Here is an 18,437-nt window from a genome sequence, read left to right as displayed (position 1 = left end):
CGCTGTAAATTACCCCATAAAAGTATATATTTATGAACAGTAGACAAGTCAAGGTGTTCAACTAGGGTAGTTTTGACAGTTTTCAGCTAGCCATTTCTTCACTGATGTCTGCCAAACTTCACAGGGAAATTATTTTACTGCTTTTTTAACGCATACATTTCAATGTTGCACTGAATTTCTTGCACACCATAAGTGCAACAGTGGAAGAAAACACCACATTTTGTTCACCAAGATCCCCTGATTCCAAAAATTCCAACGAGCTTGTGGGGACTAATATTAACCCCTGCAATGCTGCGATGGGGGTCATACACAATCGCAGCATTGAAGGGGTTAATTGAGGAAGAGGGGGGTAGGGGTTAACTGAGGAAGGGTGGGGGGGTCTGGCCTCCACACTCATGTGGAGACCAAAGAACCCTGTCTCCCTGTCCCTGAAGCTGCCTCTGGCAGCTGGGACACAATCTCCAATAGACTGGAGATTGTAGGGGAGGAGTCTCTCTGATCAGTCCTACAGGATTGATCAGAGGACTTCTGGGGGGGTCGTTTTTGCTGTTGCTGGGCTTCCAGGCAGACCACCAACAGCAGAGCCCCCTACAATACAGGAATTAACCCCTTCAATGCTGCGATCGCCCTCATGGAGCGATCAGGCAGCAAGGGGGTGTTGGATCAGGTCCCCACACTTCCCTGAAGCTGCCTGTGGCAGCTGAAACCGCGATTGCAGATTTTTCTGCAATCGCTGTTTCTGCCTACAAAATCACTCCATGGGAGTGATCGTAGGCTTGGGGCGGGCTTAGACAGGCTGTGCTGTCTGCCCAGGAGTCCTGGGCAGACAGCAGCAGCAGTGCCCCCACGATCACCGCGATTGTGGTGATGTGGGGGCGTTTTTTGGAGGAGACGTACCTGGTACGTCCCGGTCTACCGGTGACTGTTAACCAGGAAGTACCAGGTACAACCCGGTACTGAGGGGGTTAATGACACAAATATTTATGAAGGTTTCTGTCGCAACAATCTACCAGCGCTTACTTTTGTGGCACATAATTAAAGCATTTTCAAAAAGTTTGTTTTTAAGAAAGAAAAAAAAAAAGTTTGTTTTTGCATAATGTTTCTGGCAACTTCATATTAGCAGTTTGTACATGTTCTAGGGAATTTGTGTTGGAAGGTTTTTTTTATTAAACAAGCAGGGATGGCTTTAGCATTTCTGTACACAGTAAACAGTTTTTCTGTGGTGTTTAATAAAGATTATTCACATACAATATTACTTGGTTGCTTACAATGGCTGTCTCTATGTCAGCAGATTAAGGAAGTTTATTGGAATGAAATTCCATATTTTCTATTATGCAAATCTACATCACTGGGTTTTATGCTGAAATGAAAAAATAATGGGACTTCTGTTTAAGCTTTCCATGAAAAAAAGCATTTATTTCCCATAGAAAAAGTAGGTCCCCCCCCCCCCCACAAGCAGTGGCGTGTTATAACACTTCCAGAATCTCCCCTTTACTATTTTCTTTATGCTGCCTCTCCTGGGTATGTCTGTTACCTTACCCTTGTTTTTTGTTTAATTGAACTCATGGATCTTAACCTTGCTTTGGGAAGTCGGTGAAGCTTTGTGTGCAGCCCAGATTGGGTCCTTGGGGTACCAGTCAACATTCAGGGGCTGGGGGCACAATCCTTGGGCGGATCAATGGCACTTTACAGCCCTCGCGTTGGCTGCCTACCTACAGGCTGTTGTAGTCCTGTTTCCTCTCTGGGTCTGGACATCTCTTGTGACATAGTGGGTGATGTCTAGCACTGGGCCTTTTTTGTTTGCCATCCCCATAGTATGGTAAAATATTGACTGGGCATGTTAGGGCTGGCCTGTTGGCTGTATTATCCCTGTTGCCTTGCTGTACACAGGACATCCTTGCACAAGCATGAGTTATCTGAAGAGGCTTTTGTTCCTAAGACGTGTATGTCTAGTACAACCATTCAGCTTATCGGCATTGTGAAGCTACGTTATCTCACCCCTGCGGAGAACTTTGTTCTGCGTGTCCTAACACTAGAGTCGGTGGCAGACTTAAGGATTGGGCCATAGTTGTATTGGGCCATAGTAGACCTTGTTTGCACAGTTATGTACTAAATGAGGGCTTCGTCCCCTCAGTTGTTTTATGCTCTGGACCACTCTATGGAGACCCTGTCAATGGTCATGCTCCCTTTGTGGGGTTCCTTGTCTGACCTTGTCTGAATGGGGGCAGGAGAAGAGGGGAAGATGATATTGCTGACAAGAAAACCCTCTTTTATTGAAGAAGAGCAGGGAAATCCTTCTCTTTTCAGTCTGATTTGCCTGAGAAAACCAGAGGGCCGGTGGCTGCTATGGCCTCCATCGCACATACCTGCTGGCAGCTGTGTTTGTCCACATTGTCTTTGAGAGCCTTGCCATCTTCCACTATCTGTTACTAGGTGGCAAGCCTCCCAGAGACTGAATGTATTGGTGATGTGGGAAGAATTTAAGTGGCGTAGGTCCGCCTTTTCTCAAAATGCCATCTTTATTAATTGTTGAAGCTATTTTGGACTTGCATGACAAATCTACAGCTGATCGCAGAATTTGTTCTGGCTGAATAAATAATTAACAGTGGAGCTGAGAGCACCTGCACATGAAGCATTCCAGATTGTGGAAGTTAAAATGTGCTTTCATACAAAAGCTCCTTGTACAATTTAATTAATATAGCAAGACATTGTTCTGTGGTTATTACAGAGAGAGAGATGCTCTCTTATTGATATCCTTTACTGCAGCTCTAACTGCATGCAATTCTGTAGCTTAGGTAACGTCTGAAATGCCCATTTAAAAAAAAAAAAAAAAAAAAGGCTTCTGGACCATTGTGGGTAAATTAACATAGAAAGCTCTCTGTTTTCACTTTAATAGGGTAACGGAGCATTCCAGCAGAACATACGTTACAAAAATGATGTGTATAAATCAATCTACCTTTTCTTATCTATGGACCAATGTATTTTCCATATAAGAAGATTGCATTTGCAGACTTTTCAAATAGGACATCTTTACCTTGTAGTAATAGATGCCTTTGTGGGGATATGATTTTCATATAGAAGTATATTTGTTATGGGGGGTGTTCATAGGAGTTTAGCCTCTTCAAGCCACATCCATGCTTTACAAAAAAAAAAAAATCTTTGCACTTTTCCTAGTGCAGTATTGCGATCTCAAACATTGGAGAGATGATGACATGACTGGGTTCGCTATCAATTGTTTTCATTTTTTATTTTCCTCCTCCTGATCTTTCTGTGCTGATCAGAATGTGATCACCAAGCAGGACTCTATAGAGAGAGAGATGTCCCTGCCGCTGCAACATCATAGTTGGGACGTACTGTTACTTCCTAATGGATTTATTGCCGCATGTTTCAGGGATGTACCAGTCCTTGTTAAGCAAAGAAAAGGGTTTTGTTTTCCTCCTTAAGAAGTTAAGAAGCTGAATGCACTAACTGCACAAATTAGTGTTTTTGGTTGGGTCTTATCAACTAAACCTGTACTTTTACTTGGGCTGCAGTAGCTGTTTGATTATGAAGCATCATAGGATCTGACTGTATGTCACGAGTTTGTTTTTTCTAATTATGCATTTTTATTTTCTTTACTTTAGCGGGCACCATATTTGCAAGAAAATTGAATGGAAAGTACAAATATGAGAACCTTGTCCCAACAGTGGTCTACCAGCACATGAAAATGCACAAGAGGATTTTAGGACACCTCTCTTCTGTATACTGTGTAACATTTGACCGAACAGGAAGAAGGATATTTACTGTAAGTGTCAATGTTTATCTCCTAGTGCTACCGTTTTTCAGTGCTCCCGAGATCACACCAACATAATGTACAGATGTAGAGTTCTAAGGTGCTACAATATCTTTGTTTAATATAGCACAGATCCTTTAAAATCCTGCTAATCTTAAAACAATTAGTGATTTAATCAAAAGGGTTTTTTGAAATGCCTCCAAAATTTTGAGAAGGCAGCTTGTTCTTTAGAAGTTACAATCTTTGTTTCTTAAGGTTCATTGCATGCTGGCAGAGTGATCCGGGAGCAGTCAGTCACTGATTTTACCATTGGGTAGACTATTTGTTTACTTGGGTAAACACACGTACCACTTGTTCTTTGCCATTCAGCCCATCAGATCACAGAAAATGTAGCGTGTCTCAGTTTTCTGAGAATTCCAGTAGGAAATAAAAAAATAACTGGCTTCTATCACAAAGTGCCTGAAAACTTTAAAATGACTTTGGCTTCCACCTCAGAATGTTATGCTGAAGAGCACCTGAAACTTTATACTCAGAACATGTGAATGCTATGCTGTGTAATATAAACAGTGTCGACATATGGACAAAAGCAAACTTTCCACCTTCCCCTTGTGAAATCTTAACCAGGTACTACAGTAAATAAATATTGGCATTGTTGCCGCATTGCCCTATACGTAGACACATTCCCAAATCAATATGGATAAGGTGTTAAGAGGTGTTGCAATGTTGTGCTGTATAGCTCTTGGACATCATGTTTCACTTTATTCACTGGAAACCGAGGTTCTTTAGAACAGTGTTGTCCTGTAGTCCTTCATAAGAGAAAATACAATATTTTTTTTATTTGATAAGTATTGCTGAGTATTATTGGAAGGGATTAAAATCCAATCTCCTGCTAGTCAGGAGGGAAATTGTTCCCATTCCTTCTATCATCATATAAACAGAATATATTTTTCTACTTGTTCACTGGCTTCACTGGCTAAATTGTTTCTACATAGAAACAGGTATAGGAATTTAGAACGAAGTCACCGTGTTGTGCAGTGCTGTCTAACTCCAGGAGATCTGGAAGCCAATGTAGCCATGGGCGTAGGAACCCCTAAAAATCTGGGGGGGGACAGCATTTTCCCCATCAGATCCCCACTTTCTCACACTATCTACCCCCTCTCACACTTTCTTACTATCTACACCCCTCCCTACCCTCCCTTCTCACTAGCTACCCTCTCCCTACCCTCCCTTCTCACTAGCTACCCTCTCCCTATCGCCCCCTTCTCACTAGCTACCCTCTCCCTACCCCCCCCCTTCTCACTAGCTACCCTCTCCCTACCCCCCCTTCTCACTGTCTACCCCAGGGGTGTCCAAGGTTTTTCTGTAGTGGGCCACTTCATCAGAATTGTATACGTGCGCGGGCCACACTCATTTTTCACTGTGAGAAAATATGGCCTTTTATAAAATATGCAGATTAAAATAAAGTAAATAACACAAAACCTTTACTTTTCCTCTCACTGATTTCTGGGCCTAGAAAGTTTTGTGACTACAAATTCAGGACTCAGGATAATTAAAAATGAAATAGTTCTATTTATTCTAGGGATGCACCAAAATGAAAATTCTGGACCAAAACATTCACGGTTCACTTAGCCAAAACCGAAAATGACCCCCCACCTTTAAAAATAATAATAAAAACTCTGCTGTTAGCAATCACACTCCTATCATGCCAAGTCAGCCAGTACATGCTGGTACAGGGTGGCTGTAAGTGATGTGCAGACCCCATACTGCTGGCAGCATCAATACACAAGGGGGGCAGCTAGCTAGGTTTCAGCATGTACTGGCTGACTTGGCATGATAGGAGTGTGATTGCTAACAGCAATCACAGTCCCATCATGCCTAGGTTCCAGCACTTACACATCCAACCAGTAAATACTGTAACCTAGGCATGATGGGACTGTGATTGCTGTTAGCAATCACACTCCTATCATGCCAAGTCAGCCAGTACATGCTGGTACAGGGTGGCTGTAAGTGATGTGCAGACCCCATACTGCTGGCAGCATCAATACACAAGGGGGGCAGCTAGCTAGGTTTCAGCATGTACTGGCTGACTTGGCATGATAGGAGTGTGATTGCTAACATCAATCACAGTCCAATCATGCCTAGGTTCCAGCACTTACACATCCATTCTATCACACACACACTCATTCATTCACAGATTCATTCCCTCAATCAGGCATACTTATTCAAACACCCTCCCCACCCCCTTACCTGCACTGCAGCTCCTCGATGCCGCTCACAGTCTTCAGCAGAGGGGGCGCGGCCTCCCTCTGCGTTCTCTGGTACTGCACAGGTGATGTGATGTCACGTGAACTCTGCTGGGTGATCCCGGTTCCTCTGTGCAGTACAGAAGACCCTCCCACAGGTAAGTAGCAGGGCTCGAGGTGCGGACCGCGTAAGATCGGTTGCCCTGGCCCTGGGGGGGATTTCTTAATTATCGGTCCCCCCCCGCATGAGTTACTGGGGGGGATCTATCCCCCCCGTCCCCCCCGGTTCCTACGCCCATGAATGTAGCTAGGTGTTCACCTGTAGGCTGTCCGGCCTAATGCCTGAAGGCCATGTGACAAAGATGATTTCTATTTTATTTATACCTCCGTTATACCACATCACGTGAGATAATTTTATACCTAGTGGTATCTAAAAATCTAAATTTTATACACAATACTATGTTGCAATCGTATAAGATTTCAGTAGCTTTGACATCTCTTTAAATATGTAACGGCATTAAAATAAGGTTTGTTTTTTTTGTTTTTTTAGTAAAACTTTGTAATACATTAGATCATATACAAGCAATCACTCTTCGGCATCATCATAAAATGCAGTTATTACACATTTCAATTACTAACACCTACTCCACAGGGTTCTGATGATTGTCTTGTAAAAATATGGGCAACGGACGATGGTCGCCTGCTGGCAACATTAAGAGGACATGCTGCTGAAATTTCCGACATGGCTGTGAATTATGAAAATACCATGATTGCTGCTGGAAGTTGTGACAAGATGATTAGAGTTTGGTGTCTGCGAACGTGTGCACCCCTTGCCATCCTGCAGGGACACAGCGCATCCATAACATCACTACAGGTACTGACTATTCCATCTACGCGAGAAGGCAGGTACTTGCAAATATCACATGTAAAATATTTTTAACCCTCTTTTGTGTAAAATCAGTTGTTTCAAACTATACTTTGTAGCTGGATTGCATTTTCCTCCAATAAGGAGGCTTGGTTACAAGAGTTTTGTATCCGCTCGTGTCTAAAATGTTAAAATTGGTGTTCGTACTGGGCTGCCTCAAATATCTATATTTACAAAAATGCATATAATTTGCTGAGACAAAGAGAAGCTCTTTTAATACTTTGTTGACGAGAGACGTTCAAAAAGTTTATTTATCGCAAAACAAATTAAATACAAACATCTAAGTGCTTGCGCTCCTCTGTCAGCTGCTTAGGCACCCACCTGACACACACTTTACTGAACTTAAAGCTGTCATGAATCAGGCTATCGGTAGATCCAACACTCACATTCAGCTTTCCTGCAACCTCTTCAACTGTTATTCTTCTGTTTTCGCGAATCGGTTCCAGGGTTCTTTCTTCAATCCTCGTGGCTGTAGCTGGACGTCCGGAGCGCTCTGCATCCGTCACACAAATATGGCCATTTTCGAACTTTTCGATCCACTCATAGACGACTCAATGGTAGAGAACTTTATCCCCATACTGAGCACACATGCGAACGCTGTTCCTCTTTGGTGCAATATATACATTTCGCAGCCATCTTCATCACAAGGTGAAAACTCTTATACTAAACTGCAAGGGCAGCGGGCTTGTCATACAGAACTAGTCACGTGACACACTAAGACACCACCCGTTACTACTCCTCCCGCAAAAATATCAGTGCAAAAAACTTTTTGAACATCCCTTGCATTTAAGTAGTTAAAACATTGTGGCCTTGGATTTAGACATGAGTTAGGAAAAACATGCATCTGCACAGTGAGAAGGATTTAACAGAATGAGAATAAATGTGTTCGGAATAATTAAACCCAAGGGTATCTTTCTCTTGTTTCTTGCAGTTCTCTCCCTTGTGTAATGGATCCAAGAGATACCTGTCTTCCACTGGGGCAGATGGCACAATTTGCTTCTGGCTTTGGGATGCTGGAACTCTAAAAATAAAGTAAGCTTTATCATTTTCTTCCAGTCTCATTCGTTCATCATCCTCGTTTATTTTTTTTATTCTATGCAATGGCAACACTTATTACATCATTTTCAGCATACCACTTATTTTGAAAACTGTTTAAACCCACACACCTAAGTGTTTAGACAAACTCATAGATAAATTGTGCACATTTTAGATATTGCATATCATTTTTTACCAGATGTCTAATTGGCACATAGGATTTTGACTGGACACATTCTCTTATCATGCGGGTTTATTTGGTTTGATTGTCATCATTCTTGTTAAACCTCTACTGTATTGTGTCTTCCAATAAGCTGTGTTATCGTCTAAGGATATCAAATGAGTTTGACGTCGGTTAACCTTGCCAGACTGGCTGTTGGACTGCTCTGTAATAACAGACCTCCTTATATCTAATTCAGACCCAAATATTCCTGAAGCGCTGGGATATACAGAGATGATTCTGTCATCGAGCCTCTGTAAACCAGTAAACTAAATGGAAGGCATCTTTAAAAACACTTGAATTAATATCTTATGCTGTATAATAAACCGTAGAATACTAGCACGGGGTATTTGTTACTGTCTTTAACTTAAAAATCTACGTTAAGCTATTGTAATGTCTTCATGGATAGAATTAAAGTTGGCTTTATAAGATATATAAGGTGCTGGAAAGATTTTGGTTTAGGTGTGCATTGTGAAATCCCCACAAGTCACACGTGAGGCAGCATGGGGCCAGGCGCACGATTTTGCGTAAATCTAGCAAATTAATTTTTCTTTCATGGGACGAGATGTAAAGTCTAAATTCTATAGAGCGTGTGTGTGGCATAAAAGTAAGTTTCAGCTGGCCTGCAACTTAAAGGAAGCCTTTCCCTACACGCAGGGCACGGTTTAAACCGTTTGAATCAGGATCTGTGTTAGCTGGAACCACTTATGAGATACCTTGAAATCCTATTATTGTGTTCTTCCATGCTCATAAGTAATGACAACTGCAGCTTGCACGCTGCCGCTTCCACTTTGATATTGAGGTAAAGTCCCAACTAGTATTCCCACTGCCGGGCATGGAACAGTCCTGTTTTGTCAAATTATGAACTAAAGATAAAATAAAACGTGGCCGTATCTGCAGCTTTGTAGCCGTTGGTTAAGGAAGGTTCCGCTTTGGCTTAAGGGAAATCTGCGTTGTGTGTCCGGCACGTGTGTAGCTTGTTGAACTATGATCATCCTGGTCTGTACGTGACTGTAAGTCTAGTGATAATTACCATTCTGCTAAAGACGTGTGCGTCTGCCTCCGGACGGTGTTAGTGGGAAGTCTGCTTCCCTCAGTCATCCTGAAAAACACCACCATGTAAACTTCCAACCAAGTCTTTAGTTGCTCATATAACATGAAGTGCAGCTGCAGCAGCGTGAGCAAACTTACCGTACAATGAACAAGCTAGTAAACTGGTGACCCCTCCCCCCGGAGAGAGTGTCAATCATCTTGTGGCAATAGGTATATGTGCGGCGCATGCACACATTCTATGAGCGCTTTTGCAAACTTTATTTGGGAAAAGAAAAAATGTCGGTGCGCTAAGCTAGTCAGAACCTACTCTCACCTCCTACATAGTGGGCACACAAAGCAGTTTATACCGCTACCAAAACCTTAGCAGTATAAACTGCTTTGTGTGCCCACTATGTAGGAGGCGAGAGTAGGTTCTCACCCTATTGAGAGTGTGCCTTGACGTGGCGGGTGAGCTTAATTATGCTTTGGCCAATTCATATAACCAAAACCTCTCATTTATATTATGTTTATATATTTGTTGCCAACTTTTATTAGGGTGAGAAGCGCAGACAGTTTTTGGTTTTTGTAAACTTTATTTGGAACTATCTTCAGATAGCTCAGATAGCTTTTGTCAGGTTACTGCAGTTTTAAAGGGGAAATCATGCCCACTGTATCTGCGCAGTTTAGTGATCCCTGTATCTGAACAGTTGTTACGGTGGCTGCTTCCTGAGCAGACATGCCCTATTATGTCTTTAATATGGCCTTGTGTGTCAGGATCCTGGCAGCCTGGCACAATATTTCTTTTGCAGATGTTCTGTAGTAAGCCGTTTTTTATTTTTGACTATCTCGTAATGCATAACTAATTCTGTTTAAACATTTTTGTTACGCTTGTGTTTGTGCAGCCCCCGTCCTACTAAGTATACAGAGAGGCCTCGACCAGGTGTCCAGATGATCTGTTCATCGTTTAGCTCTGGTAAGGATCGCTAATATTACCTAATGACTTACTCTCAATCAGAGCACAATTAATGACCACAGGTGCTCTCGTTAATCTAGCAACTCCTCTATCCAGTCTCAAATACAGTCATACAAATTGCGCATGAGCTCGAGTTAATGTACAGCGTTTCTGTTTTGCCTCTGTCACTCGTGGCATGCTTCTTGTAGGGCAGTGAAACAAAACACCTCCCTTCAGCTATGGTAAAGAGAACTAATAGTGTCATTTTTCTGTTTAGGTGGAATGTTTCTGGCCACTGGGAGCACGGACCACATTATAAGAGTGTACTATTTTGGATCAGGCCAGCCAGAGAAGATTTCAGAGCTTGAGTTTCACACAGTGAGTACTCTGAACGTCTCAGCCAGAATTTAAACAACAATGGTGCCATAGTTTAAATCAATTGATTGTTTCAAAGGCAAAGTGGTAAGCTTTCTTGTGATAATTCTTCACAATGACACAATGTTTCCAACTTGCTCCAGTGCGCAAAGCAAGGTCCATAAAGACATGGTTGGATGAGTTTGGTGCACAGAACCCTGACCTCAACCCCATAGAACACCTTTGGGTGGAACTAGAACAGAGCTTGCAAGCCAAGCCTTGTCGTCCAACGTCAGAGCCTGACCAACTACCAACTGGGACCAACTACATATTAATGTCTGTGTATTTAGAATGCAATGTAATAAAAGTCCCTGTTGGTGTAAAAGTCAAGTGTCCATACAGTCATAATATACTTTTTGCATCCAAATGGATGTTCTCCTCTCCAATGCATTCTCCCCGAGTTTGGCACAGTCCTGCTGATACTGCTTTTAGCAGCTAAACACACTAATGTGTCATAAAATTTGTGAAATGGGCCAAGCCGTGTAGCACACACTGCAAAGCAGGGGATCCTGTAGCACTTCATGAAATTCATTTTAGTAAAATTGACAGCACTTGTTTTAAATGGAATTGTCTTTTTCAACGTGTCTTATTTTGTTTAGATTTTATGCCCATAAATGGCAGCATTACAAAAATGATCACATACTATAATCTCTTCCTTTTCTTGGAACCGTCACCCACCATCTAAATATACAAGAAAAACCTCAAAACCCCAGAGAAGTGTAGAATCGATCTTATCTAATACATCTTCTTCGTCATTGGCATCTATGGTTTTTGTACAGCCCTCTTCCTCTAGACTGTAATCTTGCGAGCATGGCCCTCATTACCTAATGTATCTGTTTGTCTTAGCCTGTCCATTCTAGTTTTGTCCCACTCTTTGAATGTTCTTTACAGGCTATTTATGTTTTTATATATAATGCAGGTACCTTGGTGTGAATCATTAAACGGTGAAAAATGTCAAACCACTACTATTTCTGTTACGTTTTCATACTTAAAATTTCTAATATTACTTTTTCTTTAGGATAAAGTGGATAGCATCCAGTTTTCAAACACCAGTAGTAGGTAAGCATTAACACATACATTATCAATAAATTCTTAATGCCAAACTGCAGGCAAGATATGCTCTCCGTGTACTATAGTTTTTGGTCATTCCTTCCCACCAGGTCTGCCGAGATGGAGTCCCTTAGAAAAACTTTTTTTTTTTTTAAATGTGTACTTGTGAATATTGTATGAAATAGGGAGCAATAAGTGAAAAACTGTTAAGATACGATATGTCCTTCTCCTGGTACAGGAGACAAAAATTTAGGATTTAGGAAAAGAGATAACAGAGATTCAAAATAGGTGAAGTGCTAGTGAAGTGATGTTTGGTTACATTGTCCATGTAAGGTGTGAATTTGGAAAAGGTAATAATTAGATATAAAAGGGTAGTCGAGTAGTAAGGAAGGATGAGCACAAGGTGCATAGAAGTATTCATTGACATAACTTTGTCTGTGCTTCTCACCCTAATAAAGCTGGTAACAAATATATAAACATTATATAAATGAGAGATTTTGGTTATGAATTGGCCAAAGCATAACTTTGTTTTTTTATATCTTCTTAGATGTAATACCTTTGTGCATGCCATTTTAATGGGGTTTAGTGCTGTGAAAAAGTTTTTTGCCCCTTCCTTCCTATTTTGGCATATTTGTCACACTTAAATGATACAGATCACTTGGGAAAAGACAACCCAAGTAAACACAAAATGCAGTTTTTAAATTATGACTTCATCTATAGAAGGTAAAAAGCTATCTAACCCTACATGGCCCTCAGAGAAAACATAATGGCACCCTTGGTTACTAAATCAGCACTTTTGGATCTCAACATCAATTAGAACCTTTTTTTAAAACTGTCTCAAAAAGCAGCACATGATTCAGTCATTTACCAAGCTTTCTAAAGCTCTAAGTTCATGATTCCCCATTAAGAAACCTTGCAAAAATTGGATAATCTGTGAACTGATGTGTCAAAAGTGGAACTTTTGTTTTAGAAGACATGGGTGCTGTTACAGCAACAATTACTTTTTCACATGGGTGATATAGGTTAACTCTTTACCTTAAAAAAAATAATTAAATAATCTAAAAGCTGCATTTTCTGTTCACTGACATTGACTTTGATATTAAAATGAGTTGGATCTGAAACGTTAACTGTGACAAACAAAAAATAGAAGACTTTTCCCCAGCACTGTAAAGAGGAATTCAGGTGCAAGTTGCAAAGTTGTATTATCGCCTAGCAACCAAAGGAATCAGCAGGACTGTTTCATTGGTTTCTATAGTAATAACATCACTTCTAAAACTTCATGCTACGATTGCTCCTTGTACATAACCCACTGTGTGGTCCTAGAGGTGTTAAACAGATACAGAAATCATTCTTGATTAAACAGCCTTGCGTTTGACTATAATACACTTTTCTTGCTTCCTTTTTTTTGTTTGAGATGCTTGATACTCGCGATGATTTATTTTATGTTGTTCGTAAAGGTTTGTAAGCGGGAGCCGAGATGGCACTGCTCGCATTTGGCAATTCAAGAAAAGGGAGTGGAGGAGTATTTTGTTAGAGATGGCCACAAGACCTACGGGGTGAGATTGCAACTGGACTTTCCTGGTTGTTATAAATGTTTTTTCTCTTACAGTTTTCATATGTTTATGTATGTTTAGTATCAGTATTCGTTATACAGACACAATGAAAACATGGCTTGTATTAACTTTAATTCTATCCCTATACATATGAGAAGTTTACTTCTGCTTTAACCCTTTAAGACCTTCATGATGATCCATGCCGTCATAAAAAAGGGTAAAAACCTATCATGACTACATGGAACAACATCAAGATAGAAGCGGTGTGCCATTCGTGATCTCCGCTGCAATTCTTGCGTGATCCTGCAAATGAGATGCTCCATTCCTGTAAAGTGAGTGCTGCTGATCAGTCAGGGATCAAAGTAGCAGCTTCAGTAAAGTTTAAAAAAGTGAGAAAATTACCCACTGGCAGGTTTGTATCTCACTGCGAAAGGCAAAAAAAAAAGTGTGTGCCAAGAGACCTACTTAGTCTTGGAAGATAAGTCAGTAAGTTAAAAAAGGTATCGTGTTTACTTAATAAAAGTTCTTAATTGTACCGTACTTGCTCGATTATAAGACGACCCTGATTATAAGACGACCCCCCAAATCTGAATATTAATTTAGGAAAAAAAGAAAAAGCCTGAATATAAGACGACCCTATAGGAAAAAAGTTTTACCAGTAAATGTTTATTCATCTAAACTATTTTTTTTTAATAAAAGCTATGATTGAGAAAAATATTTTGGTTTTATTTCCTTCTATTTTCCAACCTGCCCCCCAGTTATGCACATCTGCCCCAGAAATGCCTTATACCCCCTATATGCCACTGTGCCCCATGATATGCCTTTTAACCCTCTAAATGCCACTGTGCCCCATGATATGCCTTTTAACCCTATATGCCACTGTGCCCCATGATATGCCTTTTGACCCCCTATGTGCCACTCTGCCTCCAGAAATGCCTTATACCCCTATATGCCACTCTGGCATTTAGAGGGTTAAAAGGCATATTATGGGGAAGAGTGGCATATAGGGAGGTTTAAGGCATTCAGGAGGCAGAGTGGTGTATAGAGGGTTAAAGGCATTTCTGCAGGCAGAGTGGCATTAAGGGGGTTAAAAGGCATTTCACAGAGCACTCTGCTCAGAAATGCCTTATGCCCCCCATTTAACACTCCCCCGCACCCCCCCCCAACTTACCGGTGCTTCTGACTTCCCTGTCATGTAGCCGGGGCAGCGTGTGGGGGGAACTCTGATCTCTGACAGCCGGGGAAGGTCTGCGCGATGGACGCAGACAACCCCCGCTGCTAGCCACACCTCCTTCCTGCTGCAGCGGAAGTTGTCTACGCGAATCGCGTAGACATCTACACGCTGCCCCAGCTACACACCGGGGACTCAGAAGTACCGGTAAGTGGGGCGGGGGGGGGGGGGGTGACAGGAGGATCCAGGTCCCCTGCAGCTGCGGGGGATCTGGATCTTAGTCGTCTCATAGTCAGACCTATTTGAGGCCTGATTATAAGACGACCCCGATTATAAGACGAGGGGTATTTTTCAGAGCATTTGCTCTGAAAAAAACCTCGTCTTATAATCGAGCAAATACGGTAATTAGTGACTGTGGACATGGTGGTGGTGAAGTCATATGACTGATAATGTACCCTATAATACTCAACGCTTATGATCAGGTATAATTCTGTGTCACTTCTTTGTATACTCGTATGGATTGCTTTCCTCCACCAACATGTTTACTCCATCACTCAATTTCTGTTTTTCTAAAACAAGTAATGAATCGTTTGACTTTGAAAACATTCACAGTGGAGAATACAATCTAGAGCCTGTTGCAGATGTCTGCCGCGCATAGGCGAGTGTATCATGGGGTGTTTTTCCTCTCCTTTTATTAGGCATAGCTCTCACGGCGTGGAGGACAAGATCACAAAGTTAAAAGTAACTATGGTGGCCTGGGATCGCCATGACAACTTCGTAATAACGGCTGTTAATAACATGACTTTAAAGGTCTGGAACTCCTACACTGGTCAGCTCATCCACATTCTGATGGTAATAGACACAGTAAAGTGACCCATTTTATTCTGCTGAAATGCAAGTAGAGCCGATGCGTACATGAAGGAAAGACATTTTGGACTAAAAATAATTAGTCGCTGCACATTATTGCTGTAATGTTAATACTGTGTTTGTGTAGTGGAGTTACCCTTGCTAATAAATGATCAGACTTGACCTTTAGATTGTAGTCGCAGATAAAAACGAATAGAAGGCACGCTACACATAAGATCTTAGATGATCGATGAACTCAATGATAGGTTAAAAACAATCCCATTTAACGGTGGGAGAAATGTATTTTTCTAAGGAATAGGTGAATGTATTTTTTTATGCTCTCCCAATTGTTTCTGAAATGTTCTTTGTTTCTGCAAGGCTTAGCTTATCTTCACCCTACAATTACTGCTTGCAGAGTGACAAGACTTGTACATAGAAGCGTTGTAGTTGTAGAGTTCAGTACTGACGGTGCATCCAGCCGACAGGCTTCCTTTTCTGTACCTTCAGGCACCTGTTTGAAGTTAACTTTGGTAAACACCGAATTAATATTACTCATTGACCAGCTTTGAAGCACTTGAAGTTTAGAAAAACTGACTTGACTGTTCCTTCATTGTGCACATAGGCAGTTTAATATTTGTTGCTGTTTATTTCAGGGTCACGAGGATGAAGTTTTTGTGTTAGAATCGCACCCTTTTGATCCCCGAGTACTGTTTTCTGCAGGACATGATGGAAATGTCATAGTCTGGGATCTAGCACGAGGAGTCAAGATTCGATCCTACTTCAATATGGTATATTCATTTTCTATTTAAAGGGTTTCTAGTTTCATAAAAAGGCATGACCTTTAAATATATTTAAAGGAGAACAGATTTGAATCATATTTTTTTTTTAAACTTGGCATTAAAACACTTAGGCTGAAGACCAGGGCTACCATCAGGGGGGTGGAAGTGTAGCAGGCCTGGCCACCCTTGCTCTCTTACCTAATGCGTGTTACGTGACCCCGCTGTAGTAGAGACATTGGTGTAAAGGAGGCCCACGCTGGTCCCTAGCACCAGCTCCACCAACACCCTCCAAACATACCACTAGACTGTGCTTACTTAGACTTGGTGTGTAAGCACCGGCCTACCTCCTCCTGAGCCCACATGTTTGTATGTTAGTATGTGTGTAAGTATATTACTGTGGGTCAAGGTATCTTACTGTATATGTATGTCAGTATATTAATGTGTGTGTTAGTATGTGTGCGTAGGTAAGTCAGTATGTTACTCTGTGTAAGTTTGTGTGTTAGTGTATAAATATGTCAGTGTGTAAAATGTTTGTCTTAGTACATGTTTCAGTTTGTGTATGTGTATATAAGGAGCTTGTACATCTCGCAGGGGGTGCCACAACAATTTGTTAAGCCACGGTGTAGAGAGGCAGCTGTGTTTGTGTGTGTACTGCACTGTTAGTCAGTGTGTGTGTGTATATATATGTATGTGTGTGTGTGTATATATGTATATATGTATATGTTACTCAATGGGTGCATTTTAGCATATGTTGGATAGTGGGCGCTAGACCCGGATATAGGCCGCACCCCCACTTTAAAGACTTTAAGTGGGGGAAAAAAGTGAGGCCTATATTCGAGCCAATATGGTATTTGAAATGTAGGACTGTTGGTGTTTTTTATTCAGTATGCAGTGATTATGTAGCAGACTAATGGTCATGTGTTTTACAGATTGAAGGTCAGGGGCATGGAGCAGTGTTTGACTGTAAATGCTCCCCCGATGGTCAACACTTTGCATGTACGGACTCCCATGGACATCTTTTGATATTTGGCTTTGGTTCCAGTAGCAAATACGATAAGGTAAGCTGAGCATAGGGAATGATTGATGAATGGGACAAGCGTGTGAAATTTACGGAGTTTTCAGCCTACTCCAGAAACTATTTGTTACTTGCGATTACTTTGTGGAAACAATGACTGCTTGCTGACACATAGGAAGTTGAATAGGTTTGGGGATTTTTTTGTGTGTGTTGGGGGGTGGTTTTAACCAATTTAAAATAAATTTTACCTTTCATGCTTCATGAATGCAGTCTGCAGACAGCAACGTATTCTGCAGAAAGGCCTACACACTAGACATGTGGAAATAGGGCAAAAACTATTTGGACACGTTTTTCTATACGTGTTTGGGCAACAAATTAAGTTCCCTGCCCATTTGTGGGCATTTTTAATTTGGGAGCATAATTGGTTGCCTGGTGCCCACATTCACTCTCGCCCACACTGTCGCATATACTAAGGGCAGTGTGGCGGCGCTTGCGGTGACATCATCTCCCGATCCTCTGATCGAGGGAGAGGATGTCACTGCAAGTGTCGCCATATTGCCCTTAGTTCATGTGACCTTGTGAGTGAATATGGGCTCCAGGCAACCAATTGGCTGGAGAATCAGGGAGGATGTCATTGCAGCGCCGTCATGTTGGCGGAAGTTGGCAGGTTGTGTCCACAGGGTTGCGGAAGACGACGCAGAAGTGTTTGGTAGAGAAATTAGGGAAACATTCAGAGAGCGTGAGTGAGATTGTGAGTAAATGACACACAAATTTTGGATGAAAATTCTGAACTTTTTTGCTTCATCTTCAGGCATTGTTTTTGGAGCATTGTACGAATCTGCAAATTTACCAAAATTCTGTAAAAGTACATTTCGTATGAATCTGAATGCACAAGTCTACTACATACCATACACATTTTGTCCTCTATTTAGCATATCTTCTGGTAGAAATTCTCATGCTTGAAGTTCTATCTTGTCTCTTGCATTATATCTAGGGCATTTATTATTTGTTGTACTGCTGATATGGTTTCTTTGTTCACCGGATGTTAAGCTGTTTATATTTAAACGAAACAAGGGAACATAAGCACCCAATTTCTTCAATTCCATCATCAATTAATTCCCACAGAATGTTCGCAAAAAAAACACTGACTAAAATGTTTGCCTCCGGCCACTGATAGGTTTATAAAGCAGTGCAGCTTAGATAAATGCCGGCGATGGAATAACAGGCCGCAAATACATGTTTAAATGAATTTAGGTTTATTAGCACGCACGTGTGCCTCTCTTTTGGTATGCTCTCCATCATGCTGCTTGGTGTTTTGGTGCTTTTTGTGCTCTTTCCTTTGTGACTTTTGTAAGCATCTTTGCTTTCCCAGGTTACTGTTAGAGCAACTACGACAACTATTGTATGTTCCTTGAAATCTAAGCTCCTGT

The 18,437-nt window shown here is 41.4% G+C and overlaps 1 protein-coding gene across 1 annotated transcript in view; it reads left to right on the top strand.

Moving 5' to 3' along the window:
• Positions 1–18,437, top strand: part of LOC149302441 (PH-interacting protein-like) — a 59,975-nt gene that overhangs the window by 18,720 nt on the left and 22,818 nt on the right. Inside the window, exons 7-16 of the mRNA XM_089482535.1 lie at positions 3,624–3,784; positions 6,668–6,889; positions 7,872–7,972; positions 10,130–10,200; positions 10,457–10,557; positions 11,612–11,652; positions 13,101–13,199; positions 15,066–15,219; positions 15,867–16,001; positions 16,922–17,050. Of these exons, the coding sequence (XP_089338661.1) occupies positions 3,624–3,784; positions 6,668–6,889; positions 7,872–7,972; positions 10,130–10,200; positions 10,457–10,557; positions 11,612–11,652; positions 13,101–13,199; positions 15,066–15,219; positions 15,867–16,001; positions 16,922–17,050 (1,214 nt within the window). The remainder of the gene's footprint in view (positions 1–3,623; positions 3,785–6,667; positions 6,890–7,871; positions 7,973–10,129; positions 10,201–10,456; positions 10,558–11,611; positions 11,653–13,100; positions 13,200–15,065; positions 15,220–15,866; positions 16,002–16,921; positions 17,051–18,437) is intronic.

Source organism: Sceloporus occidentalis, unplaced genomic scaffold (genome assembly GCF_023333645.1).
Source record: "Sceloporus occidentalis isolate IW3139 unplaced genomic scaffold, rSceOcc1.0.p SCAF_19, whole genome shotgun sequence".
Lineage (NCBI taxonomy): Eukaryota > Metazoa > Chordata > Lepidosauria > Squamata > Phrynosomatidae > Sceloporus > Sceloporus occidentalis.
This window is presented reverse-complemented; position numbering and strand designations above follow the sequence as displayed.